Raw genomic sequence first — 18882 nt, forward strand, 5'->3', positions numbered from 1 at the left:
GAGAAGTCTATGACATCATTTGATATGTTTTGCTTTTCAGGATTGTAAAAGTACCTGTTGCGATGCTGCAACTTGTAAGCTGAAACCTGGGGCACAGTGTGACGCTGAAGAGTGTTGTAAGAAATGCAGAGTAAGACTTGTTTATTTTTAACACCGAGAGATTTTACCCTGCTGCATACTAGCCATATAAAATGTAATATCTCTTGGCTGCTTACTATGATCAAAACATTTTAATCTATTCCTATCCCCTCTTCCAGCTTATTTGACCCTTATGAACATATCCATAGGGAGGATAATGTAACAAAATTTCAGCCTCTTATTTGAAAATACCCGCTTTCTGTACATTAAATCTCTGAAAATAATAAATTTGTTCTTTGATTGACTTTGCATGGAAGTCCAATTTAAATAAGGGTGCCCAATGTTTGGGACTGATGCCCTAACTTAGCTCCTTGACTTTTGGGAAGGTTCTGGGAGGTCTCTTGTAATGCTGTGACATTTTTCTCACTGAGATTTTTAGGATGGAAATAGGTTTAAGAGATGTCTGGAAATAAAATTGCTTCTCTCCCACCGCCTCCTTAAATTCTCTACCTGATTTCTAAAGCTCTAAATTCAGTTATTTTGGTGGCACATTCTGGAGGTGCTGCAGGTTCATGAAGAGAGAGGTGCAATTTCCTCATTCCTTCCATATAGGGTCCCAGATGACTCTGCAATGAACTTTTTGAGCATAAGTCCCAGATCATTTTGTTCCTTCCATATTTTCATCACAAGCCCCGATTTATAGGAAGAGAAGACATTTTTCAGCACCACAGAAAATTCTGTGTTGAAAATAAAGAAAATAAAAATATATCATGAGAAGTTCATCAATTAAACTTTGGCTGCTTTTTCAAGGCAGCCCAATTGATTTTCACTTCATGGTCAGCCAATATGTAAGTCTTGTGTTTCAGGAATCGGGCCTTTCATTGCAATCATTTTCCCATAGCAAAGAAGACAGGCTGCAACTGTCTTCTAGGCACATTACACAATTGCAAAAAAGCAATTTTTTGCAAGGGATGCCTTACTTAGTAGTCCTCAAAAAGATGAAGAGGAAATTTTGAAATGTGTTATGAATCATAGTTTCACTCTGATCTCTGCTGCTAAAGAATTATAGGTGGGAGTATTTTCCATTCTCACTCACAGTTTAAGAGTGCAAGAACAGTGTGCCGGCCAGCAAAGGATGACTGTGACGAGCCTGATCTCTGCACTGGCCGATCGGCTGAGTGTCCCACAGATAGCTTCAAGAGGAATGGAGAACCATGCCAAAACAACCAAGGTTACTGCTACAATGGGAAATGTCCCACCATGCAGAAACAATGTTTTATTCAATTAAATAAATCGCCAGGTAAGTCAACCAGAGGATTTCAAAAGTAGTTTTATTGAAAAAGACTAAGACAGTCATTGCATAAATCAAAGATTTTCTCCTTTGTATCCATAGTAAATCATGATTGCATATAACAGATTAAGAAGGAGTCCAACTCCCTGCTCAATCAGGAAACCATGTATCATTTCCCATCTTTAAAAATCTCCAGTGTTGGAGCACCTACAATTTCTGAAGGTTTTGTAAAGATGGAAAAAAATTTCAAGATGAACTTCTTTCTTTGGAGGCTTTAGAGACTAGCCCTCCGGATCTTCTGAAAGCTCCAGTCATCCTTTGAGAACATGGCCAATGGTCCAAGATGATGGTAGTTGCAGTCAAGAAATCTGGAAAGAATGATTTTGGGGAAAGGATCTTTTGTTGGTTGTGGATACATTCCCAAACTGGACAAAGATATGAGCCAATCTCAATGAGAGATAGTATAAATTGATTATGGGACTGTGTGCTAAGAATATTCAAACCCTAGATCAAAATTTTCTTTACATTTGGCACAATAATTTAAGAAACAGATCTTGGGGGATGTTATTCTTGTCACTCATTACTCCTGACTTTCAGACTACTCGCAAAATTTTCAGCATGGTTTTATGTTGAAAAGGAAACTGAAAATAATTTTCCCTTTTTCATATAAGGTAGATAGTTTTCAGTAAGCATGGAGATTTATCTTGGCCATAAATCAGTGGTGCAGTGAGGCTTTGCATATACAAAACCCAAATAAATGTTTGGGGTCATTAATATAGTCAGACTTAACAGAATAACTGAGTTGGAAGGAGCCTTGGAGGTCTTCTAGCCCAACCCCCTGATCAAGAGGGAAACCGTATACCTTTTCCATTCTCTTCTTTAAAAACTTCTAATAGCAATAGCAATAGTAGTTAGACTTATATACCACTTCATAGGGATTTCAGCTCTCTCTAAGCAGTTTACAGAGTCAGCATATTGCCCCCAACAATATGGGTCCTCATTTTACCCACCTCAAAAGGATGGAAGGCTGAATCAACCTTGAGTCGGTGAGATTTCAACAGCCAAACTGCAGAACTGCAGTCAGCTGAAGTAGCCTACAGTGCTGCACTCTAACCACTGCGCCACCTCGGCTAATGCTAGAGCATCCACAACCTCTGAAGGCAAGCCATTCCCCTGATTAATTGTTCTGTCAGGAAATTTCTTCATTAGCCTTCAATTCCATTATCATATTTGTTCCTTTTCTTTGTATTTTTTCTAGAATCTCAACATCTGCTTTATATTGTGGCGAACAAAACTAGATGCAATATTTAAAATGTGGTGTTGCAAAAGCATTATAAAGTGGTACTAACACTTCTAATAATCTTGATTTTATCCCTGTTAATGTAGCCTAGGACTGTGTTGGATTTTTGGCAGTTGCAACACAGTGCTGGTGCATATTTAAGTGATTGTCCACTAGGACTGCAAGATCCCTCTTATAGTTATAGTATTGAGCCAGGTATCACCTATTCTGTACCTGTGATTTGGTTGTTCTTGCCTAAATATATAACTGTTTTTTACTTTTTTCACTATTGAATTAATTTTGTTAGATAGGGTAAAGTGTTGAGGTCTCTCAAGATCCTTCTGGATCTTAAGCCTATGTTCTCAAATGATGGCCATTCCTGTCAGCTTGTTGTTGTCAGAAAAATTGATGAGTTCCCTTCTATCCCCTTGTCTAAATTGTTTATGAAGGGTCAGATGACATGTGATGATGACAGGGAATCCAAACAGCAAGTCAGAACATTGTTCCACTTGCATAATCAATCGATCCATTGGATTTGCAATGGATCTGCAACATCGTTTGTTAACACCCGCCCGGTCTGCAGAACCTTTGGGGATTAATTTGGACTGCCTTTGCTCCTGAGGGGGAAAAAACAATCTGGGCGCCTGGAGAGACTGGACGAACTGGGCGGTTGGCTGCAACTGCCACCGCCATAGCCCTTTTGGATGCCCCCCCACCCTCCCCCTGTGGCTCAACCTTTGTACGATCATTGCCCCCGTTCTCTCCTGAACTTCACTTAGAAGATGTGGGCAGGGAGCTTACTTTGTGCCTCCCCCCAACTGACACTAATCTTTCAATTACTTCATACCTTTGGACCTTGCCCTCTTTACTGGACTTTTCAGAGGAGAAGGCTAAGAACATTAAGACCTCCTCTCTTATCTTAGTACAAGCCTTGTACGAACTTTGCACAGTTGCACAATTTTTTTAACTGGTATGGTGAGTGTATGGGATATGCATGTGATTGAGTGAATGATCCCACTTTTTATTAACCTATTATTATTGTATTCTGTGTTTTTAATTACTACGTGGGGACTGCTTGGGTGAACGAATGAGTATTTGATTTGGAGGGCCTGTCGAGGAACGCGGGAGCCATAGGGGTGGTTGGTGGAACTATGGACACGGGAGTGGGCCGGAGCATTATGGTCTTAACAGGGAGGGGCAGATATGGCGGGGACTTTAGGGCTGGCCATTACCGGGGAAGGAGGGCTCACTACGTTACAGAGATCCCTCCTTCCGGCCCTATGAGTCCCACTCCAAGGCCAGATGGCGCGAGTAATCAGGACCCTGGTCTCAGGCTGTTGTTGCTAAATGCCAGGTCTGTAGTTCATAAGGCTCCTCTCGTTCGGGACTTAATTTTAGACGAGAGGGCAGACCTGGCATGTATTACTGAAACCTGGCTGGGCCCGGAGGGAGGAGTCCCTCTCGTAGAGATGTGCCCAGAGGGTTTTCAGGTGCTCCATTAGCTGCGAGCTCAGAGAAGGGGTGGGGGTGTGGCCATTATTATCCGAGAGTCTCTAGTACCTCGTAGGATCCCTGCTCTGGAGCTTGTCGGGTGTGAGTCCCTGCTGGTGAAGTTGGACCCCAAGGGTCAAGTGGGCTTGCTGTTAATGTACCTGCCTCCCAACAGCATTGCAGCAGCCCTCCCCTCGCTCCTCAAGTCGGTAGCCAAGCTGGCAATTGAGTTCCCCAGGCTTATGTTTCTGGGGGATTTCAATTTGCCTTCGCTCGGTGAACACTCTGATGGAGAGCAGGAGTTCATGGCTTCCATGACAGCCATGGGCTTGGCCCAAGTAATTCGGGGCCCAACTCACTCAGCGGGTCACATGCTCGACCTCGTATTTCTCTCGGAGCAGTGGACTTGTGATCTTGGTCTGAGGGGTAGTGAGATCTTACCCCTGTCATGGTCAGACCACTACCTACTGAGGCTTTACTTTTGGAGACCAAACCCCCACTGTAGGGAGGAGGAACCGACCAGGTGGTTCCGCCCCAGGCGACTTATGGACCCATCGGGTTTTCAGACGGAGCTTGGGGTCATTCCTGATATTCTCGCCCGCAGTCCGGCGGAGACTCTGGCTGCTGCTTGGAATTCAGCAGCGACAGAGGCTCTTAACCGGATTGCGCCTTTACGGCCGCTCCGAGGCAGTGGATCCAGGAGGGCTCCTTGGTTTACCTAGGAACTCCGGGAGATGAAGTGCCAAAGGAGACGCCTAGAGCACTGATGGAGATCCAGAAAACCCGAGTCGGACCGAGCACTTTTAACATCCTGAGTTTACATCCGGGCAATTAGGACGTAAAAAAATCATACATTGCCTCTCTGATTGCTTCCGCTGAGTCGCGCCCAGCCGCCTTGTTCAGGATAACCCGTTCCCTCCTAAATAGGAGGGATACGAGCGATCCTTTGCAGGGCAGAGCTGAGGACTACATCCAATTCCTTGCGGACAAAGTTGCTCGGTTTCGGACGGACCTGGACTCCAATCCCGCAGAACCAGCTGAGGCACCAAGAGATAATCTGGTAGGACATCACTGGATTGAGTTTCAGGCTGTTACCCCTGAGGATGTGGACAAGGCCATGAGAGCTGTAAGTGCCTCCACATGTGTACTGGACCCGTGCCCCTCCTGGCTGGTTGTTAACAGCAGGGAGGTGACATGGGGCTGGATCCAGGCAGTTGTTGCCACCTCCCTTTGGGAGGTGGTCTTTCCCCCTGCATTAAAGGCGGCGGTGGTGAGACCCCTCCTGAAGAAACCATATTTGGATCCAGCCGTTCTAAACAACTATCGTCCAGTCTCCAACCTCCCCTTTGTGGGGAAGGTTGTCGAGAAGGTGGTGGCCTTTCAGCTCCAGCGGTCCTTGGAGGAAACTAGTTATCTGGATCCCTTCCAGTCTAGGTTCAGGCCTGGCTACAGCACAGAAACCGCTTTGGTCGCGTTGTTCGATGATCTTTGGAGAGCCAGGGATGGAGGTCATGCCTCCATCCTGGTACTCCTTGACCTTTCTGTGGCTTTCGATACCATCGACCATGGTATCCTTCTGCGATGACTGCGGGAGGTGGGGGTGGGAGGCACTGTCTTACGGTGGTTCTCCTCTTACCTCTCGGACAGGTCGCAGTCGGTGTTAGTTGGAGGGCAGAGATCGACCCCTAGGCCCCTATTGTATGGGGTGCCGCAGGGTTCAGTCCTGTCCCCCCTCCTTTTAAATATCTACATGAAACCGCTGGGTGAGATCATTCGACGGCATGGGATAAAATACCACCAATATGCGGACGATACACAGCTGTATCTGTCTGCCCTGTGCCAACTCAATGAAGCGATGGATGTGATGAGCCAGGGCCTCGAGGCTGGTAGGGACTGGATGGGGGTTAATAAGTTTGTACTCAAGACAGATAAGACCGAGTGGCTGTTGTGCTTCCCTCCCACTAATTGGTCAAGTGTTCCATCTCTCAGGCTGGGGAGTCAAATAGTACACCCCTCAGATAGGGTTCGCAACTTGGGAGTCCTCCTGGACCCACAGCTGACTCTTGAACACCATTTGTCAGCTGTGACCAGGAAGGCATTTGCCCAGGTTCTCCTGGTGCACCAGTTGCGTCCCTACCTGAACCGGGAGGCTCTCACAACAGTCACTTGTGCCCTTGTGACCTCTAAGCTGGAGTACTGCAATGTGTTCTACATGGGGCTGCCCTTGAAGAGTATTCGGCGACTTCAGTTTGTCCAGAATGCAGCCGCGCGAACGATCGTGGGTGCGCCTCAATTCACCCACGTAACACCTATCCTCCGCGAGCTGCACTGGCTGCCTGTTGGTCTCCAGATCCGCTTCAAGGTGCTAGTTGTCACCTACAAAGCCCTTCATGGTATTGGATCTGGGTACTTGAGAGAACGCCTACTGCCAATTACCTCCACTAGACCAATAAGATCCCACAGACTAGGCCTCCTCCGAATTCCATCAGCCGCCCAATGTCGATTGGCGACTACCCGGAGGAGAGCCTTCTCTGTGGCTGCTCCGACCCTGTGGAACGAACTCCCCGTGGAGATTCGTACCCTCACCACCCTCCAGGCCTTCCGCATAGCCCTTAAAACCTGGCTGTTCCGACAGGCCTGGGACTAAAGACTTGCAGCCCCACTCCGAATGGTATGATTGTTGTGTTTCTTAACTGTGTATGTCTTTATATTTTGTAATTTTGTTGTTTTCCCCTCCCTTGAATTGTGAGCCGCCCTGAGTCCCTTTCAGGGAAAAGGGCGGCATACAAATAAAGTAAATTGAAATTGAAATTGAAATTGGATTTATGCAAGATGTGATTTAGACAATAAACGGGCACTTGTTGGATTATTTACATTGCTTTGAAAATGGAAACTCTCAATTCAAACCAAGAGTTCTTTATTTTGGTCAGTAAATAGCGTGAAATGATGTAACATTCCAAAGAATTATAATACTTCAATCTTTTGCAAGTAGTCAAGCTATATTCAAAAAGGCTTATACCCAGGCCTCAAATCAAGAATAACACGTAATGATTCTTCCATGCTGAGTTCTTTCTTCTTTCATTCCTGTAAACAAAATCTTGCTGGACTAAGAACTCTGCTGTCTGCATAAAATACACTATGTAAACTATTAGAGAGGATCTGTCTTCACCTTTTCTCTCACATGTAATATCTGTGGTGTGTGAATGGACTCTTACTCATCTGGACTTCATCATCTCCCACACAGGGATCTCCCTCCTCACTACATTCCAGCACAGGGATATTTCTACAACAGTGTTAAAGTTGGAAAATGAGAATGAGCACACAGAGGAATGAAACTGCATTCAGATTCCCCTCCAGCCATTGATTTTCTGCATGATCTTCTGCAAGAGGCATAAAAGTGGCTTCAGCTTTTGTGCCATAAAATTCAATAAGGAAGTTTAGTGTAGCACTGTATCAGATAGAGAATGATTCAGGCATAATGAGGATTAGATAAATAACGAGTTACAAAATAGTAGCTTACAAATAAGTAAATATTAACTATAGTTTCTTTAATACTCTGGGATCTCTTAAGTTATTCTTTATCCGGCTGGCATGTTATACATTCATGTATTTGTCTTGGTTTCTCACTCTTTCTTGAAGATGCAAACGTGGCTCCAGATTTATGCTTTGATAAATATAACAAAGGAGGGTATGATTTTGGCTACTGCAGAAGGGAAAATGGTGTAACGATTCCATGTGAACCACAGTAAGCAATCTAAATTATTTCTTTCTATGATTATGATATTATATAAGGATAATAAGAAATATTTTAGCAATAGCAATAGCAGTAGACTTATATACCGCTTCATAGGCCTTTCAGGCCTCTCTAAGCGGTTTACAGAGAGTCAGCATATTGCCCCCAACAATCTGGGTCCTCATTTTACCCACCTCGGAAGGATGGAAGGCTGAGTCAACCCTGAGCCGGTGAGATTTGAACCGCTGACCTGCTGATCTAGCAGTAGCCTGCAGTGCTGCATTTAACCACTGCGCCACCTTGGCTCTTTAGGGTCCACATCTGCAGGAATATGATTCTGCCATCTGGCTAAAACAGTAGAAATGTGAATCAATTTCTGAATGGCTAATTTTCCTTTGTTTTCCATCTTGGGAAACTAAGTTTTAAAACATTGTGTCAGAAATGACAGATAGTTCTTGACTTATAACCATTTATTTAATGACTTCCAAGAAGTGACTTGGAACTTGCCTTTTCACTTACAACCTTTGCAGCATTCCTATAGTCATGTGACCAAAATTTGGGTGCTTGGCTTGGTGCAGTGTCCCAAGATCACATGTTCATTCTTTGGGACCTTCCAGCCAGCTTCCAATAAATCAAAGACAATGGGGGTATCAGATTTCCTTAACAACAATGTGATTTATTTTGCAATTGTAGTGATTCACTTAACAACCATGGCAAAAAGATTATAAAATTGGGTGCAGCTCACTTACCAACAGCCTTGTTCAGAAATGGAAATTCTTCACACATTTTGGTCATAAGTAATAGAACTACGCTATAATCAGCTTTTCTCTTTGGGCTGACATCACCCAGCTTGTTTACCCTGCATAATACTGAGCAAACCCTGGTTGATGTGTTTATGAATTGCATTTAGTCATAAATCAGGATTTAGAAATCACTATGGCCAAATTTGCACCACATGTTGAACCCAAACTAAACATTAAGCCACATTATCTTTTAGTCAAGTGTATAAATCCAAATTCTTCTTTTGGCTATTACACACTGTAGTGTCAATCTTTAGATTTCAACTCCCATCATCTCCTATCATCAACTAATCAGAGATTATGAGATTTTTAAGCTAGAAATCTGGAAAATCTCTAAAGTCTTCTAAATCTGCTTTAAGGCATTTCCAGGTGCATAACGGATGCATTACTTGCTCTTAAGATTAGAATCCTGAGTCAACCATCTTCATCCTTAAAAACAGGGAAATCACAGTGAGCCAGTTGGAGATATAGGAACTGTGATCTCCAAAACACCTTGTGAGATTTTTCAGTTATGTGTCAGAGGCAACTAGTTTCTATTGAGGCTGAGCAAACTTCTGGTTCTCCATTTCTAACTAAACAAAAACATGTAAATGTTAAGCCAGGATCAAGATTGTTAGCACATCACTCATGCCCTGGTCCCAGCTGGACTTCTGCATAGGGCTACCCTTGCAGAGCACTTAGAAGCTACAACTGGCACAGAAGGCAATGATGCTAACAGTGCTGGACCCCCCTGGAACATTGCATGTGTGACCACATTGTTACAAAAGTTGCATAGATAGCCAGTTTGCTTCTGAACCCAATTACCTTTAAAGTCCTTTATGAGATAGGTCCAAGATATTGGTGGAATTGCCTTACCTTTTTGGGATTGACCTGCCCCAGTCCTTCGGTGGAAAGAGCGTGCTTCAGATTCTGTCAGCCAAAGACTTTTGGCTGTCCAGGTGCAGGAGAAAAGCCTTCTCTGCATGGCAATATTTTCTTATCAAAAGTGAAATCTGCCCCAAGAATTCTGGCCTCCCGGAATAGCCTATGAACCTGGCTCTGCCCCTTGGCCTGGGTCCCCTACATGCCCATCCTTGGGCATGGCTGACCAGGAAGAGGCAATTCTCACCCCCAGGCTGCCCATCATCTTGGTTTTTAGCTTTTATTCTAATTATAATTATTTTTAGCAATTTCTAACTTCTTATTATATTGTAAGTCACCCAAGAGATAAGCAAACAAACATCCTCTCATTACTCCATTCTGTTCAATTACAATGAATTCACTGTTTCCTTTTTTTTAGGGATGTAAAATGTGGCAGGTTATTCTGCAGACATGGAAATGCTTGGATATGCGATAGAATAAATGTTGCAGGAAAGCCAGATATTGGATTGGTTGAACCTGGAACAAAATGTGGAGATAAAAAGGTTAGTAAAAGATTACCTCTAATCTATGTGCTCGGATTCCAAGGGTTGATCACTACAAATGTCATAGTGGATCCTGCTGAAAGCTGGTTTAGATTTTCCAAACTACAGTGAATGTACACAGAAGAAAAAGTATCCCTTTAGAATTCTTTTGGTTTTCTTATTATTTTGTTATTCCTTCAAACAGCAGCCACAACAAATGAGGTTAATGTCCAGGGCTGTTTCTTTCTTCTAAGAACAAAGTGCCTGGCCTTTTCAGAGTCTTGTGCTTCTCCCTGGGAAGCACTTTCTGGACAGAGACAGTCCTTTCTCTTCACTTGTAGGTATCTCCATACAAGGGAAGGTGGAAGAGAGAAATGAGAAAATCAGGGAAGAGCTGGTTGTGACCCAAAGGTCTACAGTTCAGTGAAGCCACTTAGAAGTGCTGAAGAAATCCCAAAGCTTATAGGAAAGGATCAGAAATCACTTCACCCTGTCTTTTTATACAATGTAGAACCTGAAAGAAATTTGGGTTAGTGTTAAGGAATGACAGAGTTTAGTTGTGAGGAAAGTGCTGTCTTACTCTATTGCAGGGATGTCAAGTTCAAGGCCCAGGGGCTAGATCCGCCCCACATGTTGCTTAGATCTGGTCCACAATGCCACTCTGGAAACAGTGAAGGACTTGCCCACGGTGAATCTGACAGCAATAATGGAGGTCCAAACTCCATTTCTGCTGGCAAAGTGTTGCAGGAGGCTGTTGCAACTGAAAATGGAGCTTGGGAGCCTGTTTTCTCTGGCAGAGCACTCAAGCCACCACAGGCAAACCTGGCACAAGTGATGTTAATATGGCCACACCCACCCTGGTCATGCCTATTCTGCCCCCTCCCAGGTTAAACACAACCCTGAGTTTGACACCCCTGCTCTATTGATAATCTGTTACTTTGACTTTCAGGTCTGCAGCAACGGGCATTGTGTTGATGTGGAGACAGCCTACTGATTCAACCACTGGATTCTCTATAATTTGATTTTGGAGATCTTTCTTCCAGAAGGCTTCCTTCAAGTCCAAAGAAACACACCTGTCTTTATCCTACTAGTAAATCATTCTTAGCTTCCAGATGGCATCTAAAATTTGCAATATTTCTTCTCCATATTTAACCTGATTATCTTTTGCTATAATCAAACTTTTCTCTAGCACAAAGGTCCATGGTCACATACAACACCACAGGCTTATTTGCTGGCAAGAAAAAAAATGGCCATTTTCTGCTTTTGAGCTGGTATATTGAAAGGAATTGCTTCCTCTCCCAAAATTCTATGCTCGCTTTCCAAGATGTAGCTGCTTTCATCAATAAACTATTCTCATTCTGCATTTGTAAAGGCTCATCTTTCAAATCTGGTTTGGTGAAGTAAACTGTTTCAAGAACTTGCATGCAATCATGAGTTAAACCTTCTACGTGAAATATCTCCTGGTATTAAAGAAGTTCAATTTACCTTATTCACAGTCATCTGTCTCAATCTAGTTCAGAAAGAGTCTCTAAATATAAATCTTTCCCATATTGCAACATGTGTGCTTTTCAAAAGGTTACTGGACTTTCTTGTTTTTTCCTTGAAAATGTTTCACTTTGATACTGTAGGGTGAATTGTCACTATAAGTGAACAGATAATTCACAAGTCCAGTACAAAACCCTCGATAGTCTGGCACCAAAACCAATCAATAAATAACATTCTTTTTTTCTAATAATCCATTGCTGTGGGAATCATATTTTCAGGAAAGCAAAGCCTTAGAACGGTTTTTTTTTTTAAAAAAATGTAATCTCACATTATTCATTTAAACTGGGTACAAGGCTCTCTGTCTGATTGAAAAGTTTCCAGGATGAAGCCCAGAAATTATGAAAGATGGATGAATAACCTACAGTGGAAAAATCTAAATGATAGTTCTCAAGACTGGGTGAGAAAGTTAGCTAAATAAATATGATTTCAAACTGCATTGAAAGCCTGCCACCTAAAGTAGTTACTTCATCTCTAGCAGCAAATTTTCCCCAATTTTCAGTAGTTCTGTCAGATCAGGAATTCCCTTGCATGCAATCTTCCACCATTACTTTGTGGGTTGTGAAAACATACTCAGATATGTTTTATCTACATATCTCAACAATCTACAATAATCTGTGAACAATCAAGAGTGTGGGGATCGGTCTTGACCCTCATGATATCCAGACAGAAATCCTATTTTATCACCCAAATGGAACAGCTTATCTCCTGAAGGATAAGTTGCTTTCTCTGACCGGATCAGTTAGCAAGAGTAACTCACTTGGTCAATTATAGCCACCACATGCAACATTTAGCAACAAAATGCTATTTAAAAGCACACATTCCATCTCTTCCTAGTGTTCGTCTTTCTGTCATCTTAAAAAGTGTTATAAAAACTTCAAGTGTCTTATAATTTGGAACTGAGGGATATCAGATTCTCATAGTCCAAAATCAGATTGCCTTGAATGTATCAACCACATTCTTAACAACATGGTAAATTTTACGTTGAAGAAGATGTTGTGCTACCATGAATGTATTTGATAATATACATGAGATTCTGAAGTGTTCATCATTGCTAAAGCTTATTTTATTTTATTTATTTTATTATTCTGAATTAATTTATTATTATTCATGAGCTGCCCATCTTGCCCAGAGATGATTCTGGGAAGCTTATAAATATTAAAACTAGAACATAATAAAATAAGAAAGGGGAAAACTAATTGCTCAGTACTGAGTGACTGATGAGAACAGAGACGGTTTAAAATGCAACTGATTTTATTGAACAACAGCAGAATAGCTAGAACAACTCTCGGTTCCTCTGACAGCTTTTTATACCTGACCTGTCAGAGGTGTAACCAATCGGCTGGCTGCAATTCTTCGACCAGCCGGCATCCGCGTCATGTCCAATAGGATGGCTGCTCCCCTTGATGGACACCCCCGCGGTCGTAACTGTGAGGACTTAACACTAATAAGAATAGCAAACTAGCTATCAGAGGAGGGGGACATTAAGTAAATGAATAAAGATGGGATCAATCCAACAGCCACCCCCAGAATGTTGAACCCCAGTTAGGACCAGGTTTTCAGGCCCTTTCAGAAGGCCAAAGAGGAGGGTACAATTCTCACTTCCAGTAAAAGAATATCATGAAAGGCAGGGGCCAAAACAGGCTCTTCTCCTAGACAGCATCAGCCAAAATTCATTGATTGATGGAGGTACAGACCATGCCCCTCTGCCACCATGTGGGGTGGACCAATCCATTGATCTGAGGTGCATTCATTTATTACTCCTTTTCTCTTAGTAGTTCAAGTCAGAGCACAGGAGAAGGCTGGTTCTTCTCATTTTATATTTCTTCAATAATTACCATTTGTGATAAATTGGAGTAAGAGAGCAACAACCTTATAGTGATCCATGGTTGATGATAAGTGACGAGTTGGATCACCACAATCCAAACTTAACACCTTAGTTGCTATGATATACTTGCTCCTCTCAATAGCAGCTGACTGGCAATCCTTGAACTTCCTGCAGGGATGGGAAACCTTTTCCTCTGAAGGTCATGTGGCTTGTTTGATAGTACAGAATTTAGTTTCCTATTCAGAAATGTATCTTTGTTTGCTTTTGTTAAGACATTAAAATTTAGTAACTGGAGCTGTGGGGATGGCGCAGTGAGCCACAACACACAATTAAAGCCGATTGCTCTTGCATGAGGCAAATTGGAATGTGATTGGTTGCTATGGGTGTGAAGGGGGAGGGGGAGTCTCCCTTTTTCCGCCTTTTTTTTCTGTGTGCCTTGTGTGCTCTGTGATTTACCTCATGAGGCTCCTGTTTGCCTGAATATCTAGCTTTCTGTATACATCGATGTAAAATATATTTATTTAGCATGGCACCTGCTGCCCAATTCCCTGACAATTTCCATATATGTAAAAGTCATTTTGGCATAGCCTTGATCCCTTTCTTGTAGCAGTAGCCATAGCACTATCGCTTCAAAATGCTTTACAATCATCTCCAAGTGGATTACAGAGTCAGCCTCTTGCCCCGATAATCTGGGTCCTCATTTTACCGACCTCGGAAAGATGGAAGGCTGAGTCAGTCTTGATCCTGGTGAGATTTGAACTGCCAAATTGCAAGCAGTCATAGTGTGACCAGAGGGAAATCACAGTGAGCCGGTTGGAGATACAGGAACTGTGATCTCCAAAACACCTTGTGAGATTTTTCAGTTATGTGTCAGGGGCAACTAGTTTCTATTGAGGCTGAGCAAACTTCTGGTTCTCTATTTCTAACTAAACAAAAACATGTAAATACTAACCAGGATCAAGATTGTTAGCACATCACTCATGCCCTGGTCCCAGCTGGAGTTCTGCATAGGGCTACCCTATGCACTTAGAAGCTACAACTGGCACAGAAGGCAATGATGCTAATAGTGCTGGACACCCCTGGAACATGGCATGTGTGATCACATTGTTACACAAGTTGCATAGATTGCCAGTTTGCTTCTGAATCCAATTACCTTTAAAGTCCTTTATGAAATAGGTCCAAGATATTGGTGGAATTGCCTTACCTTGTTGGGATTGACCTGACCCAGTCTTTCAGTGAAAAGAGCTTGCTTCAGATTCTGTCAGCCAAAGACTTTTGGCTGTCCAGGTGCAGGAGAAAAGCCTTCTCTGCTTAGCAATATTTTCTTATCAGAAGTGAGATCTGACCCCAGAATTCTGATCCCCCGGAACAGCCTATGAACCTGGCTCTGCTCCTTAGCCTGGGTCCCCTACATGGGCCTGCTACATTAGGGATGGCTGATCAGGAAGAGGCAATTCTCACCCCCAGGCTGCCCATCATCTTGGTTTTTAGCTTTTATTCTAATTATAATTATTTTTAGCAATTTCTAACTTCTTATTATATTGTAAGTCACCCAAGAAATAACCAAACAAACATCCTCTCATTACTCCATTCTGTTCAATTACAATAAATTCACTGTTTCCTTTTTTTAGGGATGTAAAGTGTGGCAGGTTATTCTGCAGACATGGAAATGAATGGGAATGCCGTAGAAAATATGTTCCAGGAAAGCCAGATGTTGGATTGGTTGAACCTGGAACAAAATGTGAAGATCAAAAGGTTAGTAAAAGATTACCTCTAATCTATGTGCTCAGATTCCAAAGGTTGATCACTACAAATATCATAATGGATCTTGCTGAAAGCTGGTTTAGATTTTCCAAACTACAGTGAATGTACACAGAAGAAAAAGTATCCCTTTAGAATTCTTTTGGTTTTCTTATTTTTTTGTTTTTCCTTCAAACAGCAGCCACAACAAATGAGGTTAATGTCCAGGGCTGTTTCTTTCTTCTAAGAACAAAGTGCCTGGCCTTTTCAGAGTCTTGTGCTTCTCCCTGGGAAGCACTTTCTGAACAGAGACAGTCCTTTCTCTTCACTTGTAGGTATCTCCATCCAAGGGAAGGTGGAAGAGAGAAAGGATAAAATCAGGGAAGAGCTGATTGTGACCCAAAGGTCTACAGTTCAGTGAAGCCACTTAGAAGTGCTGAAGAAATCCCAAAGCTTATAGGAAAGGATCAGAAATCACTTCACCCTGTCTTTTTATACAATGTAGAACCTGAAAGAAATTTGGGTTAGTGTTAAGGAATGACAGAGTTTAGTTGTGAGGAAAGTGCTGTCTTACTCTATTGCAGGGATGTCAAGTTCAAGGCCCAGGGGCTAGATCCGCCCCACATGTTGCTTAGATCTGGTCCACAATGCCACTCTGGAAACAGTGAAGGACTTGCCCACGGTGAATCTGACAGCAAAAATGGAGGTCCAAACTCCATTTCTGCTGGCAAAGTGTTGCAGGAGGCGGTTGCAACTGAAAATGGAGCTTGGGAGCCTGTTTTCTCTGGCAGAGCGCTCAAGCCACCACAGGCAAACCTGGCACAAGTGATGTTAATATGGCCACACCCACCCTGGTCATGCCTATTCTGCCCCCTCCCAGGTTAAACACAACCCTGAGTTTGACACCCCTGCTCTATTGATAATCTGTTACTTTGACTTTCAGGTCTGCAGCAACGGGCATTGTGTTGATGTGGAGACAGCCTACTGATTCAACCACTGGATTCTCTATAATTTGATTTTGGAGATCTTTCTTCCAGAAGGCTTCCTTCAAGTCCAAAGAAACACACCTGTCTTTATCCTACTAGTAAATCATTCTTAGCTTCCAGATGGCATCTAAACTTTGCAATATTTCTTCTCCATATTTAACCTGATTATCTGTTGCTATAATCAAACCTTTTCCCTGTCATAAAACTCCATGGTCACATACAACACCACAGACGTATTTGCTGTCAAGGAAAAAAAAAATGGCCATTTTACCACTTGCCAATTGCAATGCATATTTAATGCAACAAGTTCTGCTTTTGAGCTGGCGTATTGAAAGGCAATGTTTCCTCTCCCAAAATTTTATGCTGGCTTTCCCAGATGTAGCTGCTTTTATCAATAAACTATTCTCATTCTGCATTTATGTTCCCTTTCCCCTTTGAGTTGTTCGCCGCCCTGAGTTCCTCCTGGAGAAGGGCGGCATACAAATAAACCAAATACAAATATTTGTAAAGGCTCATCTTTCAAATCTGGTTTGATGAAGTAAACTGTATCAAGAACTTGCATGCAATCATGAGTTAAACCTTCTAGGTGAAATATCTACTGGTATTAAAGAAGTTCGATTTAGCTTATTCACAGTCACCTGTCTCAATCTAGCTCAGAAAGAGCCTATAAATATAAATCTTTCACATATTGCAACGTGGGTTTTCAAAAGGCAACTGAAGTTCCTTGGTTTTTCCTTGAAAATGTTTCAGTTTGATACCATAGGGTGAAATGTAATCTCACATTATTCATTTAAACTGGGTACCAGACTCTCTGTCTGATTACAAACTTTCCAGGATGAAGCCCAGAAGTTAAGAAAGATGGATGAATAACCTACAGTGGAAAAATCTAAATGATAGTTCTCAAGACTGTGTGAGAAATTTAGCTAAGTAAATATAATTTCAAACTGCATTCCAATCCTGCCACCTGAAGTAGCTACCTCATCTCTACAGCAAATCGTCCCCAATTTTCAGTAGTTCTGTCAGAGGATTAATTCCCATAAGTGTAACAATCTTCTGCCATTACTTTGTGGGTTGTGAAAACATACTCAGGTATGTTTTGTCTACATATCTCAACAATCTACAATAATCTGGAAACAATCAAGAATGGGGGGAGCTGTCTTCACCCTCTTTCTCTCACACATGATATCCAGGCAGCATTGCCTCTTAATCCTCTGAAATTTACCCCATCCCTTCTGGAAACCATTTCTTCACTGCATTTCAGCACAGGAATTTATCTGTGACAGTCCTGATGTTGGAAAAGGAGCACATAAAGGAATAAATCTGGATTTAGATTCTGCTACAACTACTCATTTACCAAGTAGTCTTTTGCAAGTTGGAAAATTTTAGCTTGAGCTTTCTGTCTATAAAATGGAATAAGCAAGTTTATATGGTGACACTGTATGAGATAGTGAATGCTTCATGCATAATGAGGATGAGTAACATAAAATGGGTTATAAGTATATGGATATTAATAAATTGTTTGGAATTTTTCTGAGATTTGTTAAACCATTTGTTATCCTGGCAGGACATGTTATACGCCATTAAAAGAGAGCAGTTTTAAACATTTAGATTTTTAAATAATAGTGTCTTTTTAAACAATCTTTGTATGTGTAGCAATCCTGACATCTAGTATGCATGAGTCACAACTGCACTCTTAAATACATGCTATTTATTTGTCTTCTATCTGCATATAGTCATGCTGGCCACATTGCCACAGAAGCTCTTCAGCTGTAAATCAGAGGTGAACACTGCCCCCTAGAGTCAGACACATTTTAATGCATTGGTAACAACGTTTGATACGTTTTTCATATCATATTTGGCCAGAGGATTTAGGAGCAATAACAGCTACAGTAAATGAAGCTCACCAGTTACGTGGATTTTGCCAACATAGTCAGTAATCTTTGTGGTTTTGGTGCCAGATCTTCTTTCACACACTTTGTTCTTCTGACACCCAAGATAAGATCCAAGAGAATAGGAAGGGATGATGATATTACATAGTACTACCTTTGCTTTGAAAATTCTAATTGAGACAATTTGATATTAATGGTAGATATGTTTCCAGACAGAGCACATGAATTTCACACTGTCCTTAGAATCAGAAAGAGTAATGGTGTGTGGGAATGACCCTGAAAAAGACTGAGCAAAGCGAAGGAACAATAACATAAGAGACAATATGGCCCATAGCTGCATATTAGTTGGAGCAAAAGGCTCAAAATGGATGCTCCCTAATTTCTCAGGCTGCAAAGGGGACAGTGGGAGATTTGTACTTTCAGACATTAGAGGACTTGGTTTTCCAGAGCCTCATCTGTCCACTTCTACTTCTGTTCTGTAGTGGAAAAAGCTTCTTTTTCCACTACAGAGGCACTAAAATTGCTCACTTGTGTCCTGGTTCTTAGTACTCAAGTACTGGATTCCAAAATATCTGTTTTTATTTTTCTGCAGTTCCAGATTTTATAGCCATCTGTGAAATCCTATTTTACTACCCAAATGGAACAGCTTATCTCCTGAAGGATTAGCTGCTTTCTCTGACCAGATCAGTTGGCAAGAGTAACTTACTTGGTCAGTTAAAACTACCACCTGCAACATTTAGTAACAAAATGCTATTTAAAAGTACACATTCCATCTCTTCCTTGTCTTTCTGTCATCTTAAAAAGTGATATAAAACTTCAAGTGTCTCATAATTTTGAACTGAG

The 18882-nt window shown here is 42.0% G+C and overlaps 1 protein-coding gene across 2 annotated transcripts in view; it reads left to right on the forward strand.

Annotated features, from left to right (window-relative positions):
- LOC148048952 (zinc metalloproteinase-disintegrin-like) overlaps positions 1-16565 on the forward strand; it is a 30649-nt gene extending 14084 nt beyond the window's left edge. The window contains exons 13-17 of one of the 2 annotated variants that reach the window (XM_087703601.1): positions 41-130; positions 1177-1378; positions 7779-7884; positions 9952-10075; positions 11004-11417. In XM_087703601.1, coding sequence (XP_087559727.1) covers positions 41-130; positions 1177-1378; positions 7779-7884; positions 9952-10075; positions 11004-11048 — 567 coding nt within the window. In that variant the 3' untranslated portion in view covers positions 11049-11417. Of the gene's footprint in view, positions 1-40; positions 131-1176; positions 1379-7778; positions 7885-9951; positions 10076-11003; positions 11418-15055 lie in introns of those variants that run through there. The other variant, XM_087703602.1, reaches the window with a different exon arrangement.
- The last annotated feature ends 2317 nt before the right edge of the window (positions 16566-18882 follow it).

Source organism: Thamnophis sirtalis, unplaced genomic scaffold, assembly GCF_051295495.1.
Source record: "Thamnophis sirtalis isolate CommonGarterSnake01/CBP01778 unplaced genomic scaffold, rThaSir2_p1.2 scaffold_2, whole genome shotgun sequence".
Lineage (NCBI taxonomy): Eukaryota > Metazoa > Chordata > Lepidosauria > Squamata > Natricidae > Thamnophis > Thamnophis sirtalis.